This window comes from Protopterus annectens, chromosome 7.part0 (assembly GCF_019279795.1).
Source record: "Protopterus annectens isolate FY-2018-M chromosome 7.part0, PAN1.0, whole genome shotgun sequence".
Lineage (NCBI taxonomy): Eukaryota > Metazoa > Chordata > Ceratodontiformes > Protopteridae > Protopterus > Protopterus annectens.
The window spans coordinates 246557636-246585111 of NC_056739.1; the positions used below are offsets into that span (position 1 = coordinate 246557636).

General features: G+C 41.8%; 1 protein-coding gene across 4 annotated transcripts in view; it reads left to right on the plus strand.

Moving 5' to 3' along the window:
* Positions 1-27476, plus strand: part of LOC122806376 (glutathione S-transferase Mu 5-like) — a 175666-nt gene that overhangs the window by 95213 nt on the left and 52977 nt on the right. For all 4 annotated transcript variants that reach the window (XM_044076728.1, XM_044076730.1, XM_044076726.1 and 1 more), the window contains one exon: positions 1984-2079. In XM_044076728.1, coding sequence (XP_043932663.1) covers positions 1984-2079 — 96 coding nt within the window. The remainder of the gene's footprint in view (positions 1-1983; positions 2080-27476) is intronic.

Here is a 27476-nt window from a genome sequence, read left to right on the forward strand (position 1 = left end):
CTACATTATTGTTATATAGTGATTCGAATGTTCTTGCAACTTCTTGTTTGAAATGGATTATACCATGTTTCCATTGGTTGGTACTATCTATAAATATTCATGAATTATATGGCATGACAAATGCTTTTCACTGATGAAGGCTGGTTAGCCGAAACTGGTTTGATTTGATTTTAGTGCATTTTGATGCATTTCATGCTTAAATAATTATTTTCATCTTATTTGTGTAGAAGTGTTTATATGCTGCGAGTGCTGGCCACTGGTGTTTTACTATGTAATGGTTTGGCCGAGCATACCGTACCTGCGAGGCGTTTGGTTTCTACTGTTCTTTGTAGACTCCCCAGTTCTAACTTACTGGGTCTTGTCTGTGAGCCATTTGGCTATCCACCGGGTGATATACGGGTTTGTACCTAACTCAAGTTTGTCAGCAATGCCAGAGTCTGGTATTGTTAAATGCCTTGGCCAGGTCAAGGTCGGCATTGTGAACCATTTTTGTCTCATCCATTGCTTTGGTGACCTTTTCAAAAGTAAACATGGCCTACCCTTGACAAAACCAAAGTGGGTTGGGTCCAGTGCCTGGAGGCTTACTGTCCTCATTGATTTCCATGATTCTTTCAATGGCTTTGCATCCAAGACTAGAGAGACGTTTGAAAGATCTATGGCCCACCTTTGTGCAGAGGGATGACTGTGGCTGCTCTTCATCTGGGAGGCACAAAGCCAGTTTTGGTGACTACATTTAATTAGCAATTCCAGAGGGCCTAAGTCATGTTTCATGCTATTTAGAAGGCATCCTGGGATATTGTCTAGGCTCATTGTTATGGTCTTCTTGGCTTTGGAGCATTAAACACATGTTCCCTGGTGATAACTGGTGGAATTGTATTTGCTAGTGATTCCAGGGGGGAGTCATTTGATGGTGTATTCTGAGGGAAGATTAAGGGAGAGAGGGGGGTAAAGTTGGAGCTGAATGTATTGGCCAGTAGGTTTGCTATATCTTCTGGCTCATTGTAGGTGGATCCATTTACGATGACCTCTGTACGCGATCGTGTATTGTCTTTTGAGGTTGTGGAAATGGGTAAAGAACACCTTGTGGTTGTCCTTGGCCTGGGAGGCCAAATTTACCTAATTTGGCTTTGGCTGAGTTTTTAGTTTGTGTGCTTTTATCCTGCTGGTTGCTGCACCTCCTAATTTTTGCCATGGTTTTCTTCCTTCTGTTATACAGCCTATTGTTGTTTATGATTCCACCAGGGTGGCTTGCTTTTTGAGTTAATTCTGTACTTCCTTGTGGGTATAGCTGCCTCTATGCAGCTATTAACATGCTTGTATAAGATTTCTGCATAGGCAGCAGAACTGTTCACAGAAGTCTTGTACAAGCATGTTAATAGCTGCATAGGCAGCTGTACCCACCAGGAAGTAGTATAGAAGCAACTTAAAAACACATTCTCCTTGAAAGAGACCTTTGTGGGCATTCAACTGTTGCAAGTGTCACATGAAGTAAGACCTCGTATTTACCATTTGTAGTTTTAAATGGAATGCTTATAGTATGTACATCTCCATACAGGAATGTACAAGTAGAAATGTTTCCAGTGGTATGCATCATCCTAGTTCACTTTAGCACGTAGCTCCTGAACAGGGCAGTTTACTGTGCACCTGTGTACAGTAAGAGGTAGAACTTCTAATGAGGAAAGCTGAAATCTTCTAGTCAGGTGAAATTTTGTGAACTAAATCTTTGAAATTCCTATTGTAGATAAAGCGCAAGTAGGAGGAGGCTGTGTGAAAACTAGAACAAGGATATCGAAAGAGGTATAGTTTATAGTGAGAACTGGCCAGTCATCATTAAGGCATGCACTGACTTAATATCTAAATCAGTTTTTCCTTTAATTGCTGCAAGGTATATTTGCCATGTTTGAAACCCCCCTGTACTAATACTCTGTTTTTTACTCTTAATTTGTTTTTGTTTTTTACTCTTGATTTGTTTTGTTTTTGTAGGAGAAGCTTAAATCTGGTTACCTAGAGAATCTTCCTGTTGAACTGGAGAGGTTTTCAAAATTCCTTGGAGGCAGGAAGTGGTTTGCTGGTGGTAAGGTAAGTGAAGTCTAAAGATACGCAGTGGAAAGTTATATGGGTCGCCTGGCTGTGGGGAACAGAGGGATAAAGCCTTGCATGCTCAGTGTAGTCTGTTTGCATAGAGACATTAGAAGCAACCAGCAAGACAAGTGGAAGTGAAATGTTTAGTTTACCCTTTTAGGAGGGGAAGTGGTTTATCCTGCCACTAGGCAACCATGAAGGATTCAAAGGTTTTATCTACCATCCTGTAGAGCGTGTGCAGCTTCACACTGCAGGTAATGAAATACATGGAAGCAGGTATTCGTTCTTCCAGGCAGCTGCAGTTGTGAAGTCACAGCCAGCACATGGAGGGATTAGACTTGGTAGGGGAGTTGATGTGGTTTTGCATGATGGCTTGTTTGTTCTCCTGCATTGATCTTTCTCAGTAATGAACAAATGAGTTTAGGAGGTTTTTGACCCAGTCATGGAATGAATTGGCCTGGTTCTTGATTCACTGTAGGAGGGGTCCCACAGAGTCAACTAAAAGACTCTGGTATTATATGACTCTAGTAAGGCGGCATGTTGCCAGTCTAGTAATATGGACTAATTGTGTTTCGGGGGGGGGGGTCATCAAGAACCAGGCCAGGAAATTGTCAACTGTTGTAAATCTTATTAGTTTTTATGTTTGGCAAGACTTTCTCTGTAACATGTTTCTGACTAAATCCATAGTAACGGTAGAAATAAAATTCAGCAAATTAATAGTGTTATGAAGTTGATTTGTTACTCTGTTTGCATATTCTGTTACTTGGCTCAGAACTATAGTTGTAGGAAATGTACAGACAAATGCAGTTGTATTGATTCTTTTTCAAAGGAGGGCTGTAGAAAAGATGCAGTGGATGTTAAACATTTGTATTTTTTTTTTTTTTATATATATATACCTGACAGAAGTCTTAATAGCTTGTTTCAGATCTCTGACTTGTATTGCCTTTGAAGTTAACAAGGATCATCCTTTAGTTTTTCAGTTTGGTGTTGGAGCTTTGTCCAATATGGTGAAGCTGATGACGAATGTTATGGAAATGCTGGCAGTTGGAGGTGAAATTGATAGAAGAAAATGGATACTGAGTTCTCTGGTGTACTAGTCATCTTTTTCCGCTTTACAGTGTGCAACGTTGTGGCTTTGAAGATGTCTAAAGTTTGATTTCTGGAATTTTGTGGGGTACTGTGGGTCTCTCTGTCATGTGTTTAGTACCATGCAACTAGAATTTGTTTAGTCTGGGGTTAAGATTCCAGCATGGCACAAAGTTTGGTAGCCCTGTGATCATGTTTTACTTAATGACTCTAGTTTTCACTACTTGCCTTATGATGTCTGCGTTGGCAAAGCCTCACGTTTGATTGTTTCACTGTAACAGACATTGGTTTGTGTATTTTTGTAGTGTGTACTGGCTACTTTCTGTATGCCAGCAGTGTAAAGATAAACTGATTTCCCTAGGCAAATTTAAATGGACTGTTGTGAGGACTTAAGTCTGAAATAAGTTTTCTTCAGTGTAACCTAAATAAAACCAAACCAGCATAACCCTACTGCTTTTATCTTTTTCACGTTTTCACTTTAAAAAACAGTTACTTGTGTGTCTGGTCAACAGCCTGACCCCCAACTAATGCTGTGCAAATGGAAGCGACTGCAACATTGTTTATAGGACCAGACTGAAGACTGAATCTCCACGTGCATTTAATGGCAGTTTCCCCTCCTACATTTAAAGGGCTCTGCACTCTCCCCAGAGAATGCTTTTTAAAATTCTAAACTGTCATTTGTGGGTATGTTGTGGTCCCTAAAGAAGCTAGTAGGATTCATAATGTGGAGAATAGTTGTAAAATCTCATTTTTGTATATCTTTCTCTGGGCAGAGGTGATTTCTTGTAAAAGTCTGGTCTAAGCAAGAGCCTCCATAGGGAAAAATTGGGCCTTCTGCATTGGTGGGGGATGACTGGCAGATTTGGGCCTGTGTGAGGCGAGACGAGCAGGGAGGAGTCAGTGGTGGAGACTGGGTGCTGGATGGTGTTAGTGTTGTGCCTGATGAGAGTGGTTTGTGGAAGTGGAACTGGACTGTTGCTGGAGGAAACTAGGTTGGTGTAGGAGAGTGGCTGGAGATTGTAATTGTGGAGACTGTGCTTGTTGGCCTGGACGAGGCCGGATGGTGGAGACCAGACTGCTTGGATGTGTGCTAATCTGGACTTTGTCTTGTTGGAACTGGGCTGGGTCTTGTAGGTGTGGAGATGGAGCTACAGCTGGCTGGGACTCTGGTTATGTGTATGTTTGTGATTTACATGCTTGTGTTTTTGTTGTAATGGTCTGTGCTGTGCATCAATGAGCTGGAAGGAATGTGATTTCATTCAGCTGTTCAGTTTTTGGTTGTACTGTCTGAATGGCAAAGTTTTGCTTTGCTTTGTAATCAATTTCAGAGGCCCAGCCCTCCTTTGGAACTGGGAATATAAAATCATGGTATGTATTGATTTTTATAAATCATTTTGTGAGCATGAAGCATCCTTTTCCTGTCATAGTCATATATAAATAACATTAAGAATTTACTTTGTATGCCTTTAGTCAGGAACAGCACTTCAGGATGTGCAAACAGATTTTATTTTTACAGCACTGGGAGACTGTCTTCATAGCAGATGTCAATAGTCTCTGAACAGAGACCAAACCACTTTTTTTATACATTTTTCTTATCAAACCTAGTCATGCACTTTCATTACGTTACAATGACTATGTCCTATAGAAAGCTTTGCAAATGTCCTCATCCCTCGTGATTTTCACCTTGGACTTCATGTGAACACCTTCCTATACATGATTCACCTGCTTCCAAGGGATCTTGTTTCTGACCTTGGATGTTTCAAACCTACCCTACAACGCACTCCTAGCCTGGTGGAGTCAGGCTAACAAAATTCCTTTTTGTAATAACTACATGCCTCACTTCATGCAACACGTACTATTCTCTTTACATACTAAAAGAATGCAGTTTAAAATGAACAGTAATACTGTAGCTTATGAAGCTGTATTTTTTCCCAGCCCCGCATGCAAATTATATTTGTTTTTTTAACAGTCATATTATAGCATCATTAATAAACTGAAATTAATATACACTGTAATAAGCCGGTCTTGTCCCATAAGTTTTCTCCCTCTGACACCATCAGTGTCATACCATACATATAATTATATTTTTATTTTTTTTAACTTGATAAAATATGCCTCCGCATTATAGTTGTCATTTTTTTTTTTTTGTCAAAGTAGAACTGTCATTGATTTGTGCATGCACTGGCATTTCATGTGCAGGTGATCTTGTAATCACTGCCTTTAGAATAGAAAATACCAAAATGATCACAAATATAGTAAAAAGTACAATGACAATACCCTGGATTATGCTAGTTCTCAGGTTACCAAAAATACTGTCCCTTGTTCCATTTAGATTGACTGTTTTTCTTGTTTATCATGATAGTCACTAATATATGAACAGCAATGTCTTCCTTGAAGGCGCATGACCCCCCCCCCTTTTTTTTTGCATCAAGCATTATATCAAGTGCCATTTGATTTTGTAACACCTCAGTTCATATTTCAGTCATTTTTCAATTTGCCATCCTGATGTGATTTGAAATTTTGTTGGCCACCTCCTGTAGAATTTGTGCAAGCATAGTGATTTCATGCATTGCCCTTTGCACTCCATACCCAGGATTAAAAATTGAACATACTTGAAAATTGAAAATACTTGCTCAGTCCAGTGGATTGCTTGTTCATTTCTCAGTCTACCTGCTGGTGGGTGTTTGAAACGTTGAATAGCAGGAGTAATATAGACTACAAAGCAACATCCAGACCAGTCTGTAGGCAACCAGGGGTAGGCACAATCACCACAGATGTAGTAACAGTCACTTATGCCCATGCCATGCCCCCAGTCATAGCTTTTTAAGTGCAAAGAGTTTAACAAAACTTTCATGCCTGGTGTCATTACATTTGCTTTTCCCTACTGGTAAAGTCCCATTTCTGGCAGAACACCTGTCTCCATGATGTGTGGTTGCAAGCTGAAGAAACACAACCTTTGAAAAATCAATTACGTTACGCCAGGTTAAGCTGATGTCATTAAGGTCCTTTTCAAATGACACCTGTGATGCAGGGATAGGAATCCCTGCCTTAGAATAATGAGGTATGTGCAAACATGTTCAGCAGTTCGTTTTGTTTAGATTTTTGGCATATTGCCGAAGGACCAGCAAGAAACTGTTTTTTCTCGACCAGTTTATAGAAGGGAACAGCAGCAGAAACAAAGCAAAAGTACCTGTTGTCACTGGATTCATCATGGACGGGCAGATGATTTATCTGTCACACCTCGATCTCCTCTGTTGGCTGCGATGATTCGTCTGGGATCCCCACAGAAGTCTTCTTGCAATGAGATGAATGTATCCACATTGGTAGTCCTGCACAGCGAACTGCAGTCATTAGCAGGCCCTGAAAAAGACCCAACTCGGACTGAGGCAGTTTTTCCTCTGGAAAATTTATGTAGACCCAGTCAGCCAGTTGTAGTTTGACAGGGTTGGTCATGAGGCTTTGGTAACGCTGCTTTTGCTGTTTGATATTGCTGTAAAATTTTGAGGAGTCTCCTACAATTGGAGTATCATCTGACAAAGTTAAATCAGCATTTTTTTTACTGGAGGGGTAGCTGGAAGGGCCATGGGTCTTTTCATTAATATCTCATATGGACTGAATTTCATTGTGGTATTCAGTGAGGCCCTCATACTCTAAAGGGAAGGGCTTCGGGCCACTGTAAGTGGGTTTTGGCACAAAACTTCGAAATTATATGGTAAGGGTCCTGTTTACCCTTTTCACTACTCCAGATGACTGGGGATGGGTTGGGACAGTGAAGACTCAACTTAGTATTAAAAACTTTACATAACTCTTTAAACAGAGTATTATTGAAATGAGTTCCCTGGTCACTGTTAACAGTGCTGGGTATACCACATCTCTGTATATAATCAGATATCTTTTTTTTTAACTGACTGCATCAACTTTGCGACATGGGTAAGCTTCCACTCATGATGAAAACATATACACTACCACCAAAATAAATTGTAAAGGATTAGTCTTGGGCATCTGGATGAAATCCAGCTGTTTATTAGCAAGAGGTCCCCAAGGTGGAGGTAAACATGCAGCCTTACTGCTGGCATGTTTACTTACATTATATTTTAGTTATATAGTACAATTTCATACGTACATACTGAAGTATCAGAGAGAAGACGTACATACTGAAGTATCAGAGAGGAGACATGAGGGGTATACCAACTTTGGGTAATTTAATGAAATAAAGTTCTTACCTGTATGGGCCGGTAGATGATATGCCCTTACTAGGTAAGGTAGCAAAGAGGCAGGTGCCACCAGTTGGCTGTCTTGATGTCACCATATGCCATCAGAGGATTTTCTACATCTATCCTTGAGCCACCTCAGAACTTCTCTGTGATGCTTTAGCTTGAAAGGCTGACAACTTTGCAAAATTAAACACATTACTGTTGTAGTTTGTTGCTGTCAACATGCAAGGATGTTTACAATTTACTACTGCTTATTTAGCAGCTTGGTCTGCTAAGTTATTGCCCTTTATTTACAGCATCTATTCCCTTCTGATGGGCACATTTTATTACAGACAGCTTTTTAGGTAACAAAAGTGCATCTAACAATAATTTTATGTGCCCTGAATTGTTTTATTTGATTTCTTGAAGAGGTTAACCCCCTCCTTTCTAAAGTTGCCCAAAGTCCCCGAAGGCATAATGGCGGTCTGTAAAAAAAAAAAATATATATTGGCCACCTTTTGTCCTTGGCTAACCTACAGGCTTTTTGCAAAGCCACTAGCTCTGCTATTTCAGCAGAGTGAACACCCTCTAATCTTTGTTGCAACAATATGGTTTCCTCAGTGCACACTGCTATTCCCAAGATCTACTTTCCTGTTTGATCTCTTTCACAGGAACCATCCACAAACAGATGCATGTCAGCATTGGGTGTAGGAGTGTCCTTTAAGTCCTCCATAGGAGAAAGCAAATAGTTACACACACACAATTATGCTCTTTACCATTCTCAGCAGTAGGCAACAGAGATGCATGATTTAGAACAGGACAGTGGATCAGAGAAATGGATCATAAAGAAGTGTAAGTTCATATCTAGTTTGACATGCAGTCAAGAAGGGATGAGTTTCATTTTAAGTAATAAAGATGAATCAGAGTGAGGGGATAGCTGCTTTTAAGATCCTACTCTGAGATATTAAATGACCAAGATAACGTACCTGAGGGATAACTACAGCTGTATTTTTTGTTGACACTGTCCTTTTCCTGCAAGGATATTCAGAAGATGCAAGGTATCCTGTTGACATTGCAGAAAGGAGTTTGATGCTATTAGTAAATCATCTATGTATTGTACTAACACAGACCCACCCGGAATCCTGTTTTAGAATTTGAGAAAATAATCCGCTAGAGCGTCTTCTGTGTGGAGACGTGCGTGAATGGGCGTACCTTCGTTGAAGGTTGTGAGTCAGGTCTGGCAAGCCGGTACGTACAAATCAACTGCCAGTCATTAGCGAATCGGAGTTCCGCTGTGGCGACCCCTAACCGGGAAAAGCCGAAAGACACACATGAAGATTCAGAATATCCTTGTGGCAACAGTGTCCAGGTATATTGCTGTCCCTGATAAGTAAAAGCGAACAGAAACTGACAGTCAGGGTGAATAGGTATAGAAAAGAATGCTGGACAAACTAGCTGTAGGTGGTATGCAACTCTGTATCGGAAAAGTAGGTAGTACTGCATTACTTATAGCATTACTTATAGCCCTTAAGTCTTGTACAAATCTATAAGTATCCTTTCCTGGGTTTTTCACTGGAAAAATATGAGTATTACAAGGACTTTTAGCTGGTAATATTTCTTGCTGTATTAGAGACTGAATTACAGGTTTGATTTCCTGCGGGCTTTAGTGAATATTGTGGAACTCTAGGGAGTGGTTTTGATGGATTTAATTTTATTTTTACTGGTTTTGCAGATTTTGATGTACTGAATTTTCATTAGCATGTTTAACCCATAAATTATCAGGCAGCAGTCTTTAGTTGTCTGTATGCCTTCAAAAAGGCTCCTCCCAACTTTTGCTAAGCATTGTAACACTTACCCACTGATTCTGCCGGAACATCTAGATACACACCCCCCTCTGGTGTACAGCAAACTGTACCACACAGCTCACACAGACGATTCACTGGCACAGTTGTACTCCATGAAAAGAATGCCTTTCTTGTCAATTAGACCTAAAGAAATGGGTATAGGTTTTAAAACAGGATATGTAACAGTAGCATTTGTTACACCAACTGCCTTTACTTTGTTCCTATACTGGTATTTAACTGTCTGAAGTAACTTTTAATACAGACCTAATGTTTTTAGTTCCACCAAGAATAGAATTGACTTTGCATTTATTTCTGTTTTAACATAGGGTCCTTTTTGATTCAGTAGCAGCAAAGGGATTAAGATTTATTTTTGATGTTCATCGTGTTTCACTGTTGCAGTCATTACAATTGAGTTATCCTGCTGGCAGGCTACCCTCAGTCGGCCTGAATTCCAAAGTCTAGGTCTGGCGTCGGTTGCTGTCGCCTCTTCCCTGACGTCAGTGTGCCAGGGGTATAATATTCAGCCGACGCCATTTTCTTCAGTCTTTCTTGCTGTGTGGTGCCCGAAGCAAAAGCAGTTTGCAAGTACCGGTCGGCTGACTACTCCTGAGATTTTCAAAATCGAATTTCGGATCCGAAGTCTTCATTAAAGCTAAGTACCCCGTTGGGGAAACTTTTTTTCTTGCTCCAGACCGATGTTAGAAAAAGTTAACAATTGTATTTCTTGTGGGAAGCAAATACCTCATAAGGATTTTCATTCTTACTGTATTCGTTGCTTAGGCCCTGACCACGGCATTGCTAGCTGTTTTGTGCTAGATTTAACCAACGCACTAAGCGTCAGTACGATTTTGCCTTTCATTACTTTGGCCAAAGATTCAATTATATAATGCCGTCGGAACAGCCGACGACCGGAGTTTATAAAAAATGCAAGGAAAAGGACAGGCATCCAGCCTCGCCTCCTGAGGATTATTCTTTTGGGGAGACCCTGCATAATATGAGGGAGCATTTCCATTGGGAGAGCCAAGATTACTCTGAATCCAGGAAAAGGCTCCGAGACTTCCTTTTATTACTCCAGCACAGACCCCTTGCTATTCCTCCTGTTTTAGACATTGTAGATGTTTTTACAGAGTCCGGTCTATCTCCTGACTCTTTACCACCAGCTCCTGTAAATCCAGACAGATACTACAGGGTTCCAGATTCACATAAATTTCTTTACAAAAACCATGCTGCTGACCCAGAAACTATTTCTCAGGGTCCCAAGGGGGTGAAGGCTTCCACTGCAAAAAACCCTATTCCCTCTGATAGGGATTCAAGGGCCCTGGACAGATGGGATGAAAAGATTTATACTTCTGCTACCTTGGCTGTAAGAGCTTTAAATTGTCAGTTCCATATGCTTAAATATCAGCAATATCTTATGTCACTGCTTAAACAGAAAATGTTGACAAATTCAGAATGTGCAGAAAACAAAGAAATGCAGGATTTGTTTAATGCAGCTTAACAAGTGGGAAAGCATACTTTACAATGTGGTTTTGATTCTCTTTAGGCCTCTTGCAGGGCCGCAGTTGCAGGTTCTGTCATTAGGAGGCATGCTTGGTTAAAAGAGCGGAATCTGCCTGATCATGTTAAAGCAAAACTATTAGATGCTCCATTGAAACATGATGCCTTGTTTGGTGTTAAAGCAGAAGTGTTGAAGAAAATGGAGGACAAAGCTAAATCTATGCAAACAGTGAAGGATTTCTTACAGGTACAGCCTCCCAGATTTAGCAGGAACTGGCCTACAAAGAATTGGTCCTTTCCAGTGTCAGACTGGCTACAAAGAGGCAGATCCCAGCCCCAAGGCTCCTACAGGCCTAAGCAATGGGGGTGCTTCTACCTCCAAAAGTGGAGAGGAAAAATCACAGCCATACAGGAAACTGTCTCAATGACTTTCCCCTATGAACACCAAGCACTTATCTTCTGGCTGCTCCTTTGGGGGGAAACTAGCACTTTTCTCACAAAATTGGCACGGGATCACACCCAGGACAAATGGGTCTTAAATATCGTATCTCAAGGTTACAGGTTCCACTTTCACACCCTGCCAAGGCCAAACGGTATGCCAAACCTGCCATGCAATCAATGGGCAGAGGCACAAAAACAAGTTCTATCCCTCATGGACCTGAAAGCCATTCAACAAGTACCACAGCAAGAGCAGGGAATCGGATTTTACTCAAGGCTATTCTTGGTACCCGGAAATGACAAAGCCTGGAGACCAATACTGGACCTGTCTACCCTAAACACATTCCTGGATATTCTAAAATTCAAAATGTTGGGCAACAAGGCTTGGCTTGTGACTTTAGACCTAAAAGAGGCATACCTGCATGTCCCAATCAGGCAGTCATGCAGAAGATACCTCAGATTTATGGCTGGCTCAATGCACTAATAATTCTCTGCACTACCCTTTGGCTTATCTACTGTGCCCAGGGTCTTCACAAAGTGCCTGGCACCAGTAATTGCATTTTGCAGACAGAGGAATACAAATATATCCATACTTGGACGACTGCCTTATTCAAGCAGAGAACAAGGATACTCTACTACAGCATCTGGCTTTTGTAAAAAGGTTCCTAACAGGTCTAGGGTACACAGTAAACGAAAAGAAATCAAAACTCGTACCCTCTCAAGAGATAATATTCCTGGGTGCAAGCTTAAATACAACTGCCCAGATGGCTTATCTCACGCCAGAGAGACCAAGACAACTGACTACTTATTTCAAAATGTTGGCAACAAAGTCCCAGTTATCTGCAAGAAAAATTCTGCAGGCTTTGGGCTTCATGGCATCCTGCATTCTACTAATTCCATGTGCAAGACTGCATATGAGGAAACTTCACTGGTAAGTGTTTGGACTCAACATTGCAACAGCCTGGAAACAATAATTACCCTCATTCCCTGCCTGCAACAGGAGTTTCGATGGTGGGCAAAAGCCTGTCACCTCAACACAGGACAGCCATTCACCATACCCACAGCCAGGCAGACATTGACAACAGATGCATCAGATTATACCTGGGGGGGGGGCCCATATGGCAGGAAGATGTATTCAGGGCACATGGTCCACAAGTCAAATGCATCTACATATCAATCAAAAAGAGATGCTGGCTGTACAGAATGCCCTGACAGCTTTCAAGGATCTACTTCATCCAGGACAACTACTGATAAAGATGGACACTACTACAGTCATGTGGTACATAAGCAGGGGGGCACACATTCCTACCCCCTCTGCAGACTAGCCATGAACTTGTGGGACACAGCATTGATTTTTATCAAGTACATCTGCAAGCACAATTCCTGCCAGAAAGGATAAATACTCTGGCAGACGAACTAAGACCCACGAGTGGAAATTGGATCCACAAGTATTCAGCATGATAACAAAGAACTGGGGATGCCCGGGCATAGACCTATTTGCCTCCCCTCACAACTACCAACTACAGAAATTCTGCACAAGGACTTATCACAAGCAAGCATGGAAAGTGGATGCTCTATCTTTCAGCTGGAAAAACCTAACAGTATATGCCTTTCCTCCTCTGCCTCTCCTTCCCAAGGTACTCCTCAAGGTCAGACTAGAAAAAACAAAAATGATACTGATTGCCCCAGACTGGCCCTGCCAGCACTGGTACCCAATCCTAAAGAGCTTGTCTCAAGGTCCATCTTGGACATTGCCTCAAATTCCTCACTTATTGACCCAACAAGACAGTCCGATACTGCACAGCCAACTCAGGACCTTAAACCTGGCAGCATAGCGGATACTGTAGCCATTGAAGACACACTTCTCTCAAAAGCAGTGATGGATGTTATTTTGGAAGCCAGGAGGCCTAGCACCAGAAAAAATCTTTTATGCAGAAAAATGGAACAGATTCTGTGCCTGGAATCTGACACAAGGCATTGACACGATTGTTCCAAATATTCCTCAGATTTTGCAATACTTAACTGAGATGCTGGATAAAGGCCTTTCCTTTTTATCAATTAAAATTCATGCCTCTGCCATTTCAGCTCATTACAATACAAATCTGCCTATTTTTTCACAGCCATTATTAAAGCAGTATCTCAGAGGGGCAAAAAAACATAAGACCGCTCCAATACCTGCATGGGACCTCAAGTATGTCTTGGAAAAACTCACACTGCCTCCGTTTGAGTCAGCCTCTACAGCTGATATAAAATTCTTATCCTGGAAAACAGCTCTGCTCCTAGCAATAACCTCCACTAGATGAGTCTCAGAGTTACAGGCACTCATGGTTGTGGAACCTTTTATTATTCTCCATCATGACAGGGTTTCTCTGAGGACAAACCCTACATTTATGCCTAAGGCAGTGTCCAGTGTGGCCCTTAACCAAACAATTAATTTGCCTACCTTTTACCCATACCCACAGAATAAGGGTGAGAGACTTCTGCATTCTTTAGACATTCGCAGACAGCTGCGTTTCTACTTGGACAGAACCAAAGCTTTCAGAAAGACTGATCCGCTTCTAGTGGAATATGCTGCAGGATTACAAGGAAAGCCTGTCTCAAAACAGACTATTTCAAAGTGGATAGGCCACTGCATTCATTTCTGCTATTCTCAGCATGGCAAGTTAGTGCCTAAGGGTATTAGGCCACATTCAACCAGAGCAGCAGCCACTTCAGCAGCCTTCCTCAGAGGGGTACCAACCAAAGACATCTTAGAGGCTGCAACTTGGAGTTCAGTGCTTACATTTACAAAATACTACCACTTACCTCTCTACTGAAAATCCAGGGCAGGCTTTGCCATTGCAGTTCTACAGGGCCTGATAGCCTCTCCTAATCCTATTTAGCACCAGCCTCCCAAACTTAGCTTTAGGATTCAACCCAATTGTAATGACTGCAATAGTGAAACATGATGAACATAGTAAGTTGTGTACCTACTATAAATGTAGATGTTCGAGTGTATTCACTGTTGCAGTCCAGGATGTTCATCGTGCCTACAGCTGCAGTCCTAACAGATGGGTTATCCTGCCATCAGGCGGGTCCTCGGTTGGCCGAATTCCAAAGTCTAGGTCCGGTGTCGGTTGAAATCACTTCTTCTCTGACGTCAGCGCGGCAGGGGTATAAAAGAGGCAGCCGACACCATTTTCTTCAGTCTTTCTTGCTGCACGGTGCCCGAAGCAGAAGCAGTTCGCAAGTGCTGGTCGGCCAGCTCCTGAGATTTACGAAAGTATTTCAGCCGAAGTCTTCTTGAAAGCTAAGTACCCCATTGGGGAAACTTTTCTTGCCTCAGATCGATGTCAGACAAAGTTAATAATTGCATTTCATGTGGGAAGCAAATACCGCATAAGGATTTCCACTCTTTCTGTATACCTTGCTTAGGCCCAGACCACGACGTCTCGGCCTGCCGTTTTTGTGCTAGATTCAATAAGCTCACTATTAAGCGTCGGGCGGAGTTTGCCCTTCACTTTTTTGCCAAAAAATTTAATTATATTATGTTGTCGGATACTCCGACTCCAGTTTTGAGCAAAAAACGCAAAGATAAGGACCGACATACGAGGTCCGCACCACCTACTGAAACCACGCTAAGGCCGACTACCGGTTCTCCGGTACTCAGCGAGGCGCCTACGCAGCCCCTGAGTGCCGATGACAATGGATTACCGGTGTCTTCAGTACCCGAGGTCGCAAGCTCCTCTGCCTCCATTCCTACTACAGATCCCGACGACACTCCTGGCGGGGAAACTCAGAATTTAGACGGGCCTGCCATTTCTTCAAGGGGTCTTCAGGCCTTCTTCCTTCTCTGTTAAAGCCTTCACTAAATCTAAAGCAGCCATGAAAACCAAAAAAACGGTTCCTCAGACCCCCTCTCAAGGCACCATGCCTAAAAAACAGATGCTTAAAATGGCTGAGGATTTGATTACTCTTATCAGGGGTTCACAACCCCCCTCTGACAAAAGGCCCAGATTAGAGGAAGACTACCCTTCCTCAGATCAAGCTTCTATTACCTCAGAACTATCTGAGGACCAGGATTATGCCTATTCTCCATTCGAAGACTCTGATGCAGAGGAGTCTATTCCCTCGGTCTCCCCCCCCTGAGGACTTCTCTTTTGGGGAAACCCTGCATACATTGAGGGAACACTTTCACTGGGAAGGCCAAGATTACTCAGGTTCCAAGAAAAGGCTCAGGGAATTTCTTCTGCTTCCCCAGCATAGGCCTCTGGCTATCCATCCTGTTTTAGATATTTTGGATGATGTGTACGCAGAAGCCAGCCTTAATCCAGATTCTTTGCCTCCAGCTCCTGTTAAACCAGACTGGTATTACCGGGTTCCTGATTCTCACCAGTTCCTATATAAAAGCCATACTGCTGACCCAGAAACAATTTCACAGGGTCCCAAGGGAATTAAGGTCTCTACTGCTAAAATCCCATTACCTTCAGAGAGAGATTCCAGAGCTTTAGAAAGGTGGGGTAAAAAGGTGTACACCTCGGCCACTTTAACCATGAGGCCATTAAACTGTCAGTTCCATATGTTAAAGTATCAACAGTTTTTGATATCTCAGCTGAAAAGCAAGATGACACAACCAGAACAACCAGATTTAAAAGAGTTGCAGGATTTGTTGCATGGTGCAGAGCAAGTGGGTAAACATACCTTGCAGTGTGGTTTTGATGCTTTAGAGGCCTCACGTAGAGCTGCTGTTACGGGGTCTGTTATACGTAGGCATGCTTGGCTCAGAGCAATCCTTACTAGATCATGTCAAAGCTAAACTATTAGATGCACCTCTTCAAAAAGATGTATTGTTTGGTGTTAAAGCTGAGGAGGTACTAAAGAAAATGGAGGAAAAAGCGAAATCAATGCAAACAGTGAAAGATTTTCTGCAGGTACAGCCTCCACGTTTCAGCAGAAACTGGCCTTCAAAGAATTGGTCCTTTCCAGCCACAGACAGACCTCAAAGGGGCAGATACAGGCACCCAAGGGGTAGAGGGCAACCTCAAGGATCTTTCAGAGCCAGACAGTGGCAAGCACCAACCCCAAGAGGTGGAGAAGATAGATCACAGTCTTTTAGAAAACAGTCACAATGACTTCCCCCTACACCTGCCAAGCAAAGCTTTAATGGCAGCACCTTTGGGCGGAAAACTGACATTATTCTCAAAAAATTGGCATATTGTTACAAAGGACAAATGGATTCTGGACATTATAGACAGAGGCTACAGGTTCCACTTTCACACCCTTCCAAAAATGAGAGGCATGCCAAACCTGCCACAAAACCAAAGGGCAGAGGCACAAAAACAAGTTTCAGCTCTCATGGACATGAAAGCAATTCAAGAGGTACCTGCAAAAGAACAAGGTCAAGGGTTTTATTCCAGACTATTCCTGGTACCGAGAAAAGACAAAGATTGGAGACCTATCTTGGACCTATCCATCCTAAACACATATCTACAGGTGCCAAAATTCAAGGTGCTCACATTACAGCAGCTTCTTCCCATGCTGGGCAAGGAGTCTTGGCTGGTAACATTGGACCTCAAGGAGGCATACCTGCATGTCCCTATCAGTCAAGATTGCAGAAGATACCTCAGATTTCTTGCAGGTTCAACCCATTACCAATTCTCTGCATTGCCCTTTGGCTTATCTACTGCGCCCAGAGTGTTTACGAAATGCCTGGCATCAGTAATCGCCTTCTGCAGACTACAAGGGATACAAATCTACCCATATCTGGACGACTGCCTGATCCAAGCGGACAGCAAGGACATACTACTGCAGCACCTGGCGTTTGTAATAAAACTGTTGAACTTCCTGGGATACACAGTCAACAAAAAGAAATCAAAACTAATACCCTCTCAACAAATAATTTTCCTGGGTGCCAGCTTGGATACAACCACCCAGATGGCCTACCTCATGCCAGACAAGCAAGGGCAACTGTCTCAATACTTCAGAAAAATGGCAACTTACACCAGGCTAACTGCAAGGAAAATCCTGCAGGCTCTGGGATTCATGGCATCTTGCATCCTACTAATCCCATGTGCAAAGCTGCATATAAGGAAACTTCAGTGGTACCTGAAAAACTTATGGTCTCAACACAGCCACAGCTTGGAAGCAATTATCTCACTCATTCCATGCCTTCAAAAGGAATTTTTGTGGTGGACTCAAGCTTGTCAAAGAAACACAGGTCTTCCTTTCTGTGTACCTCAAGCGACTCAAATCATCACAACAGACTCCTCAGACTACGCCTGGGGAGCACACATGACAGATCAGTGCATTCAGGGAAAATGGACCCGAAAAGAGAAGCACCTTCACATCAACCAAAAGGAAATGCTAGCCGTGCAAAAGGCCATTATGACCTTCAAATACATACTGCATCCAGGCCAGCTATTGATAAGGACAGCCAACACCACAGTGATGTGGCACATAAACAAACAGGGGGAAACTCATTCATACCCCCTGTGCAGGCAAGCCATCACCCTATGGAACACAGCACTGGAAATGCAAATTCAACTACAGGCACAATTCCTGCCAGGGAAGGAAAACACACTGGCAGACAACCTAAGCAGAAATATGACAGATCCACACGAATGGAAGTTGCATCCTCACGTTTTCACAAAGATAACTCGGGCATGGGGACAGCCAGACATAGATCTCTTTGCTACCCACAGAAATTGCCAGTTGAAAAAAAATTTTGTTCAAGGACCTATCGTCCACAGGCCTGGAAAGTGGACGCACTTTCCTTCAATTGGGCAACATTGACAATCTATGCCTTCCCGCCTCTTCCTCTGCTGCCCACAGTTCTATTAAAAGCTAGAGCAGAGAGGCCGAAAATGATTCTTATTGCTCCAGACTGGCCAAGACAACACTGGTATCTGCTCCTGAAGAGCCTGACACATTCCCCACCATGGATCCTACCTCTAGTCCCTCTTCTGTTGTCCCAGCACAACTACAAAACCCTTCACAGCCATCTCAACACTCTAAATCTAGCTGCATGGAGAATTCCTTGATTTCCCAACAGTTTCTCCTCTCCAAGGAGGTGCATGATGTCATCTTGGAGGCCAGAAGACCTTCTACTAGAAAGGCCTACTCCACCAAATTGAAACGATTTTGTGCCTGGAATCAAGAAAAGGAACAGAATCCTTGGGTAATAAATATACCTCAAATTTTACAGTACCTAGCTGAGATGTTAAACAATGGACTTTCCTTCTCCTCCATCAAGATCCACGCTTCAGCCATTTCTGCACAATACAACACAGATCCTCCTTTATTCTCTCACCCTCTCTTAAGGCAGTTCCTCAGAGGGGCAAAGAATATAAAACCCCCAAGGAAACCACCAGTCCCTGCTTGGGACCTCAATCAGATTGGAAAAGCTGACCCTTCCTCCCTTCGAGCCAGCTTCTTCAACAGAGTTACAGTACTTGTCATGGAAAACAGCCTTTCTTCTGGCTATCACCTCAGCACGCAGGGTTTTGGAGCTACAGGCCCTCATGGCTGTGCAACCATTCATCATTTTCCATCAGGACAGAGTTTCCTTACGAACCAATCCTACCTTTATGCCAAAGGTAGTATCCAGTGTAGCTTTGAATCGGACTATCCACTTACCTACCTTTTATCCTAATCCACAAAACAAAGGGGAAAGATTACTACTTTCCTTGGACATTCACAGACAACTTCATTACTACTTGGACAAAACAAAGCCATTCAGGAAATCTGAGCAACTCTTTGTGTCCTATGCTGTAGGTGCTTGGACAAAACAAAGCCATTCAGGAAATCTGAGCAACTCTTTGTGTCCTATGCTGTAGGTGCTCAGGGAAAGGCTATTTCCAAACAGACAATTTCAAAATGGATAGCCCACTGCATACGCTTTTGTTGCTCATTTCATGGAAAAACTGTGCCTGCATGCATCAGATCCCACTCCACCAGAGCCACAGCTACCTCTGCAGCCTTCCTCAGGGGGGTCCCTACCAAGGACATTTTGGAAGCAGCCACCTGGAGTTCAGTGCACACTTTCTCCAAGCACCATCACCTCCCACTATACTCAAAATCTAGAGCGGGCTTTGCCACAGCAGTCCTGCAGGGCATCCTAGCCCCTCCTAGTTCCACTTAGTGCCTACCACCCTTACTTAGCTTTGGGATTCTACCCATCTGTTATGACTGCAGCTGTATGCACGATGAACATAGTACAGTTTTGTACCTACCATAAATGTAGATGTTCAAGTACTAATACAGCTGCAGTCCAGGTTTCCCTCCCTCCATCCCCTCTAAGGACAGGCCTTATGGCAAACACTTTTCATATAACCTTTTTTGGGTATTCTTTTATGGTGTTTTTGCTTGCAACTACTGTTTTTGATTTATCAACATTGCATCTTTGTATAACATTATGTTTGCCTTCCTTCTGGGGGGCACCTGACATCTGGGGAAAGAAAAACTGAAGAAAATGGCGTCGGCTGCCTCTCTTATACCCCTGCCACGCTGACGTCGGGGAAGAAGCGACGACAACCGATGCCGGACCTAGACTTTAGAATTCGGCCGACCGAGGACCCGCCTGACGGCAGGATAACCCATCTGTTATGACTGCAGATGTATTAGCACTCGAACATCTACATTTATGGTAGGTACAAAACTGTACTTTCCCCTTCCACCATCCCCCTTTCTCTTTGCTGGGACTTATCTCTACTTCTCTATTCTGTGCAACCTATGTGGTGTATTTGCTTGTAGATGAAGGAAAAGTTGTTTTTTTCTGTATGCATGCTTATTGGCATAATTTAGCCTACCTTTTTAGGGGCACCTAACATCTGGGGCAAGAAAAACTGAAGAAAATGGCGTCGGCTGCAATTATTATACCCCTGGCTCACTGATGTCAGGGAAGAGGCGACAGCAAGCGACGCCGGACCTAGACTTTGGAATTCGGGCCGACTGAGGGTAGCCTGCCAGCAGGATAACCCAATTGTAATGACTGCAACAGTGAATACACACATCTACATTTATGGTAGGTACACAAGTGTACTTTTTATTACCCTGCCATAGTCAGTATGGTGATTTTTCCTGCCAGTCTATAAGCACTTGTTTCATTTGATTTTTTTGTACAGGGTTTGCAAACCCTGCATAAAGGCAGCTGCAATAGCTGGTTTAGCTTGTTCATTTGGATCTGGCATTTCTAAATGTTTAGCAAACACTGTTTTAAGATGACTCAAATAATCTGCAGGGGCTTTCTCTTTATTTTTGCCTACATGCCTGACACACTTTTGTAATTTACCAGTGCTATCCTTTTATTTATTATTGTATTTCCTGTGGGAATAAAATTGATTTTAGCCTTTTCAAGTAACTGTGTTCTTATTTTATTGGAGTAACTTTCCGAAGCATCTGGTTTAAATCTGTCGAAGTAGGGTTGTAATAGTCCCCCCCCCCCCCCCGATTCCTCCTTAAAACCTTTATGGATGTTTTTTTCTCTTTCAGTTAAAAGAGCATTTAGACATAGTATGCAAATCAGAATTAGCCCCCCCCCCCCATTTTATCCCCTTGGGTGCCAAAAAAATTGTCTGCAGAGGCAGTACTCTCTTTTCCTACCCTATCATGTGAGCGCTTGTGTTGAGCCACAGGAGTGTCAAACACCAGTGCTCCTGTTGCAAAGGTAAAAGCTTGTTGAGAATGACAGGAAGAAGAAAGGAAAACCTTTTAACTGTGGATGCTGTTCTAAAGATGAGAGCCAACAGCAGAACTACGTAGAGATGTAACAGTACCATGCTGACCTTGTGCTCAAAAAATGCAGAGGTCTGAGAAACAGCAGAATCTTGTAGAGTAGCCACCTGTACCAGTACATATGGGGGTGGGGTGCAGTAGCTACTGGAGGATTATTATCCTCTTTAGACGTTTCTGCTTTTTGGCCATTTTAGGTTTGTTCCAAACCTGTTAAGGCTGAATAAAGGGATCCCTTTTTACTGGTCTATTTACTTGCTGCAACAGTTGTTTATTAGCATTCTGTAACCCCCTTAATGCTGACTCTCTCTCCTTTCAAGAGCTTTAGTATACCAAAAATGAAATACTGACATTTGTTACTCACTTTGCTTTGCTTTGTTTTTTTCTTCTAAAATGCCTTTCAGTGTCAGCAATTTAGTCTTATAAGTTCCGTTTAATGGAAATACCCCATCAGCACAATTCTTAGTAAGGTGAAACCAGTCATACAGATATTTACAACTTTCCTTTGCATACATAAAATATGCATGTGTTCCCTTTTCAGGGATTTGATCTTGCTTGCTTATCTTTGCTCCCATTTTTCTTATTTTATAAATAAGTAATAATAAAAATGCTGCCTTACAACTCTGGATTCTGGCAGTTCCAAAGGCAGAAAATAACTGTAGTAATCCACACACCATACAGGGAGGGAAGGGTAGGTAGTCTGTCACCGTGCAGCAACAGAGGAGAGGTTTTGATCAGCCTTTTCCCACAGCACCCCCTTGCTTTCATCCTGCGTGAGCTCAAAAGTTACAGCTCCAGCATTGCGTTTGGGATAATGGTGCAGATAGGTACTGTGTCCAGAACTGAACACTCTTTCGGACCCTCTGAGGGTACTTTACCACAAGCCTTTTCCCACAGCACCCCCTTGCTTTCATCCTGCGTGAGCTCAAAAGTTACAGCTCCAGCATTGCGTTTGGGATAATGGTGCAGATAGGTACTGTGTCCAGAACTGAACACTCTTTCGGACCCTCTGAGGGTACTTTACCACAATCACACTGTTAAGTCCCAACGTGCTTTTGGGCTCATGAATTTATTTTAACAAACGCAAACCTCTACATTCTGTGATGTGGTAGGCTCATGAATTTGTTTATAGTCTGTCCCAATCGTGCGGTAGGCTCATGAACTTGGCTTTTGACTTTTTCTTTCTCTAATTAGTTTATACATTGACAGAATAAAAACATCTCTCATACTTCTTACCTTTCAATCCTGAGGGTTCTGCCCTCGACACAAGGTGCCTCCTTGTGTTAATTTGTCTTTTACTGTATGTGCACATACATTTACTGTACTCATTTTACTGTGGGGTCCTCCCACTATTACTTGTATATCTTTCAACCACCGTCAAACAAAAACACAGTCATGCACTTGTACTACAAACACAGTTATGCAGTTATATTTGCTAAAAAAAAGAAAAACTCAAACGAACCCCTTTCCCCCTACAAAACAATTTCCCTGCCAAGGCTAGTATGTTTGCACACCCTGAATAGCTGCACATCGGAGTCTGATTATTCCATACAAAGCAGTGTGGAATTCACATAAAATCTGTGGGCCCTATTCCAGACCTGCCCTGCAGCAGTAACAAAGTTCAGATCCAGAGAACGGCACCAAATTTTTAGTCATAAATAAATAACGTTAAGAAATTTACCTTGTATGCCTTTAGTCAGGAACAACACTTCAGGATGTGCAAACAGATTTTATTTTTACAATGCTGGGAGTCTTCATAGCAGATGTCAAAATAGTCTCTCTGAACAGAGACAAACCACATTTTTCTTATCAAACCTAGTCTTGCACTTACATTACATTACAATGACTGTGTCCTATAGAAAACTTGGCAAATGTCCTCATCCCTCATGATTTTCGCCTCAGACTTCACATTGAACACCTTCCTATACATGATTCACCTGCTTCCAAGGGGTCTTGTTTCTGACCGTGGATGTTTCAAACCTACCCTACAACAATGCACTCCTAAACTGGAGGATTCAGGCTACCAAATTCCTTTTTGTAATAACTACATGCTTCACTTCATGCAACACGTACTATTCTCTTATTACATACTAAAATAATGCAGTTTAAAATGAACAGTAATACTGTAGCTTATGAAGCTGTATTTTTCTCAGCCCTGCATACAAATTATATTTGCTTTTAAACAATCATAGTATGATTAATAAACTTAAATTAATATGCATTTTAATAAGCTGGTCGTGTCCATAACACTGTCTAAATCTATCCAACATGTTTTGGAGTGATTGGCCCCTAAACAAGTTAGGACAGGAAGAGCAAATTGGTTTATGGCTTGAATTTTTTTCGTAGATGTCAGTGCTTATTTTCAGAATTGTCTTCTAAAGTATTCCTTATTAAGTTTTGTTCACATTTGTTTGTGATTTATTGTTGATCTTTCATCAGTTAACAAATATTTATACACTCCCTCTTGCTGAAGTTTTTTTATATCACATGCATGTCCCAAACTGATTTCTTGGTGGTGGTGTTTTCCTGCTTTAAGGTTGCTTTTGCACATTTATCAAAACCAAATGACATTCTTGTATCATCTGAAAATTTGACAACTTGCATTTGTGCTTTCAGTTCATTTGATGAGCTATACAGTTTTAAATCATAGACAAAGAGAAGTCTTTACATTTTGTTGTTTTCTAGGAGCCAAGTTATAGTCCTGGCTTCAATTAAATGGACAGCTTAATTGGTTAAGGGCAACACAGAATAACAGCAGTGACAGTCACCCTGGAATATCTCCCTTTGAATTTTATCCATGGAAGAATAATTTGTCCTTTTATCATGGTTTAATTGCAAAGTGGTCTGCCACTGTTTCATGGTCACTGTAATGTAATGTAGTCTGTGTAGGGTGTACGTTGTACACTTTTAAGCACTTTTATCCATGAATGTGGGATACTACGAAATGCTTTTTTTTATAGTCTATCCATGCCATACTTGGATTCTACCCCTTTTTACAGTTCTCCATTATGATCTTTTGTTCCATATGACTTTCTTTTATTGCCCGTTTGTTCTACTGCCATAATTGAGTTTTCTTCTAAATGACTAAACTCTGCCGGCATCAATTCTAATGTATAGTTTATAGGGAAAGCAAGTTATTGGCCTATGGTTTTTAGGGTAGCTTACAGGTTCACTCTTAAGCAGGAGCATTGTTTTTCCTGTTAGCCAGGGTGGTGTCTGTTCAGGGTGTACATATAAATAGTTCTTACCCATGGCTAAATCTTTATGCAAAGATGTCAATACTTTTTAACCGGTAGTTAGATACTACATCTGGGACTGGGGTTTTTCTTAACGTTGTTTCTTGTTTCAATCTCTGTGGCTGTTACTTCATCTCATTTCGTATTCTGTACCCATAAACTTCTTATGCTTTTACTTTTTATATCCATTTAGCATCTTTATGTTCCACAGGATTTTCATAAATACTTCTCCAAAATGCATCTATTTCTTCTTTGTTTGGTGGTCTTTCAGTTCCTTTACTTTGTTTCCCAATTCTCTGCAAGACTTTTTGGTGTCCTCAATAAATTGCTTATTTTGTACTTTTCCTTTATATTTATCTGCATATCTTCTAGGTTTTTCCGCCTGTGCTGAGATGTTTTGAGTTTATTTGCTTTTGCATGATCCTGGTCTGTTCTAATACTGCACATTGCTTTTTATTACGTCTTAGTATTTTTGTTGATCTGTTACCTCTTCTGCATTCTAAAAGTGACACTCCTTGTCGTAATTGCTGTATAGTTTTCTCTATTAAAATACCATCGTGGAAGTACCTATTTCTCCCCTTCTTTTCCCTTACTACCCTCTGTTTTTGTGGTAGAACTTTTTCAGTTAACTTAGCTGCACAGTAACATGTCCTGTTTAATTGTTATATCGCATGGATCTCTATGAACAGGCCTAATTACTGTATTTAATTTGTTTATCAAACTTCTGACTTTTTGGGCTTTATTGACCTTCTGTAGTATTTCAATATGTCTGTCTCTAAAATCGAGCAACTCTTCTCTTAGCTCATTTTCTTCTAAAGTGAGGGCACACTTTTTTGTTTTCTATTTCCTGTGGGCATGCTAGAGGAAGTTCTATAGCATCTTCCTGTAGCACCTTCTCTTCAATTTCATTCTCTGCTATCTGTTGCTCTGTTGTATGGGAACTCACTGGCCTACCACTCCTCAACATGGACTGCGTCTGTTTTCTGTTCCTTCCCTTGCTGTCCAGCTTCAAGTGAACATTTTTTATACTGGTTTCCTGTGAAAAGCTCCAAAATATCTTCATATGGGACATGACCAGTTGCTTCCTGTTCCACTGGTTTCCCCTTAATTTGGATATCCACTGCTTTAACCTGTTGTGGTGCTTTCTGAATTAGAGTTTCTACACTGAATCCTTCACTTCGCAGGTACTCCATTACCTCTATTTCTGTAACTTCTCTATTACTAATTTCCTTTTCTACTTTACCTCTTTCTTATTTTTTTGTATTGTAATGTTTTCCATGTCCAGATTCCTTGACCTGTATTTCTCCTCTGATATCTTTGGTGCTGTTCTTTTTGTATTAGTTAGTTTTTGCTTCCTCCTTTGCATAAATATTGTACCATATTAAATCTCTTTCCCATGTCTGTATTTCTTCATAGGTCTCCTGATCTACCTGCTTCTCCTTACTTTGGGGACTTGCTCATCATGCTGTGATGTAACCTGTGTTAGACCTACACCAAATCCTTCACTTCGCAGATGCTCCGTAACTTCAAATTCTGTTTTTTAAACTACTACTTTACTAATCTCTTCTACACTCCCTCTTTGTGGTACTTTTTATGGTGACATTTTCCATATCTGGATGCCTTTGCCTGTATTTCTCTTTGAATATATTTGGCACTGCCTTATTTACATTGATTTATTAATTGTTTAACAAGATGACTAATACTGTAGCCTGTCTTGAAGTTGTTTGTTTGTTAGAGCAAAGAAGGGCAATCCTATGGGCTAGGCTTGTAAAGGCTCCAGGGCCATTAACCTAGTACACAAACCTCTTCAACACTGAGCAGTAGCTATCGTAAGGTTTCCTTACAAAACCTGACTGGGTAATCCTTTCAAACCCCCCCAAAAAAATAGTGGACATTGGTGTCTTGCTTTCCTGTCCCTCCGTGTTCTTCTTTCATGTCCCTCCGTGTTCTTGTGTTTTCTCAGTCCTGGATAATTGTTCACTGGACTTTGTGAATGTGAACAACCTTTCAGATTTCAAATGTGAGGTTTTCACACGTGATGACTCTTTCCATTCTCAGTCTGTCTGCCAGCAGCTGCTTGGATCTCCCGAGGCTTTGTTTTAGTGGTGGTGCCCTTGGATGGAGAAGAACAATACTTTGGCTGCTGCATTTGGGCATCCCTCAAGTAGCATTTTAGACCCATTTCAGAAGGTGTAACTTATTTTTGCTCATCTGTGATGTTAACAGTGGACAAGAAGTCTGAGTCTTCACCCCATATAGAAAAAGGTGTTTTGCCTGCAGTGTAGTCAAATTGAGCAAGTAGGTTTGTGTCTCTGGCTTGTGATTGTTCTAACCGTAACATGCTTCATTTTCTACTGCTGGTCTTCCAAAGGAATCTTTATTGCACTACTTTTACAGTAAGATTTAAGGGATTCTTTCCCCTCCAAGAAACCAGTTCTCCCTTCATGGGAGTGAAACCATTTGATGTCTGAGAGAAACTCCATTTGAATCTTTTTAGCATTCTCAAGTTGTGGGTTTTTACTGTTCCGTCACTTAGTAGTGTCGTATTAAGCACTGCTCTGAATTGGCTGGTCCTCCAAATGCATCTTGCATATCTAGAAGGCTAGCCTTGTTTCTTTGGCTTCTTTTCCTTTTGGCTTTTCCTGTTAAGGGTCGCCACAGTGGAACAACAGTTCGGAGAAAGATTGGCAGTGGAGTTTTAAGGTGTTGATTTGCCAGCCTGATGCCCAGCCTTCCATAGAAGGCACACACACTCCTGTGACCAATTTTGAGTGTTGAATCCACCTTCAGCATGTCTTTGGGATGTGGGAGCAAACCAGAGCACCTGGAGAAAACCCAGTTAACTGCAGTGAGGGCATGCAGACTCCGCACAGAAGGCACCCTAGCCGAGAATCAAACTGAAGGACCTCTTGCTGTAAGGTAGCAATGCTAAGTGGAGAAGGCTAACCTTATTTATGAAACTTAATTTGGCAAGCAAGGCTACCCCCCCCCCCCCCCTGTAAGGAAGAAGCTCCTGTTGGAAACCATTTTGAATGGACTTTCTGGTTTATTTGATGGCTAGGACAACCTTGGGTAAGTGAATTTAGGGACCCACTGCAGGGCAGTCTATACCAGCTCCAATCTTTCATTTGAGTTTGTGATAACTTTTTGTGAAGGAACTGATTATACCCCGTTGCAAGCGGTCTTTTAAATTCAAGACGTTTTTCTACACTATTTTCCAAGAAATTAGTGTCCGACTTTGCCACTTCTTTTGGATTTTTAGTTTGGCATTTTTGCCATTGTTTTGAACTTATGACAAATGTGAGTCGCCAGGGTGATATGTTTGTGAGCTCCTTACCATCACAGTACCCCTCTTCCTCACGTAAATTCTGTTTTTTCTACTTACTGTATAC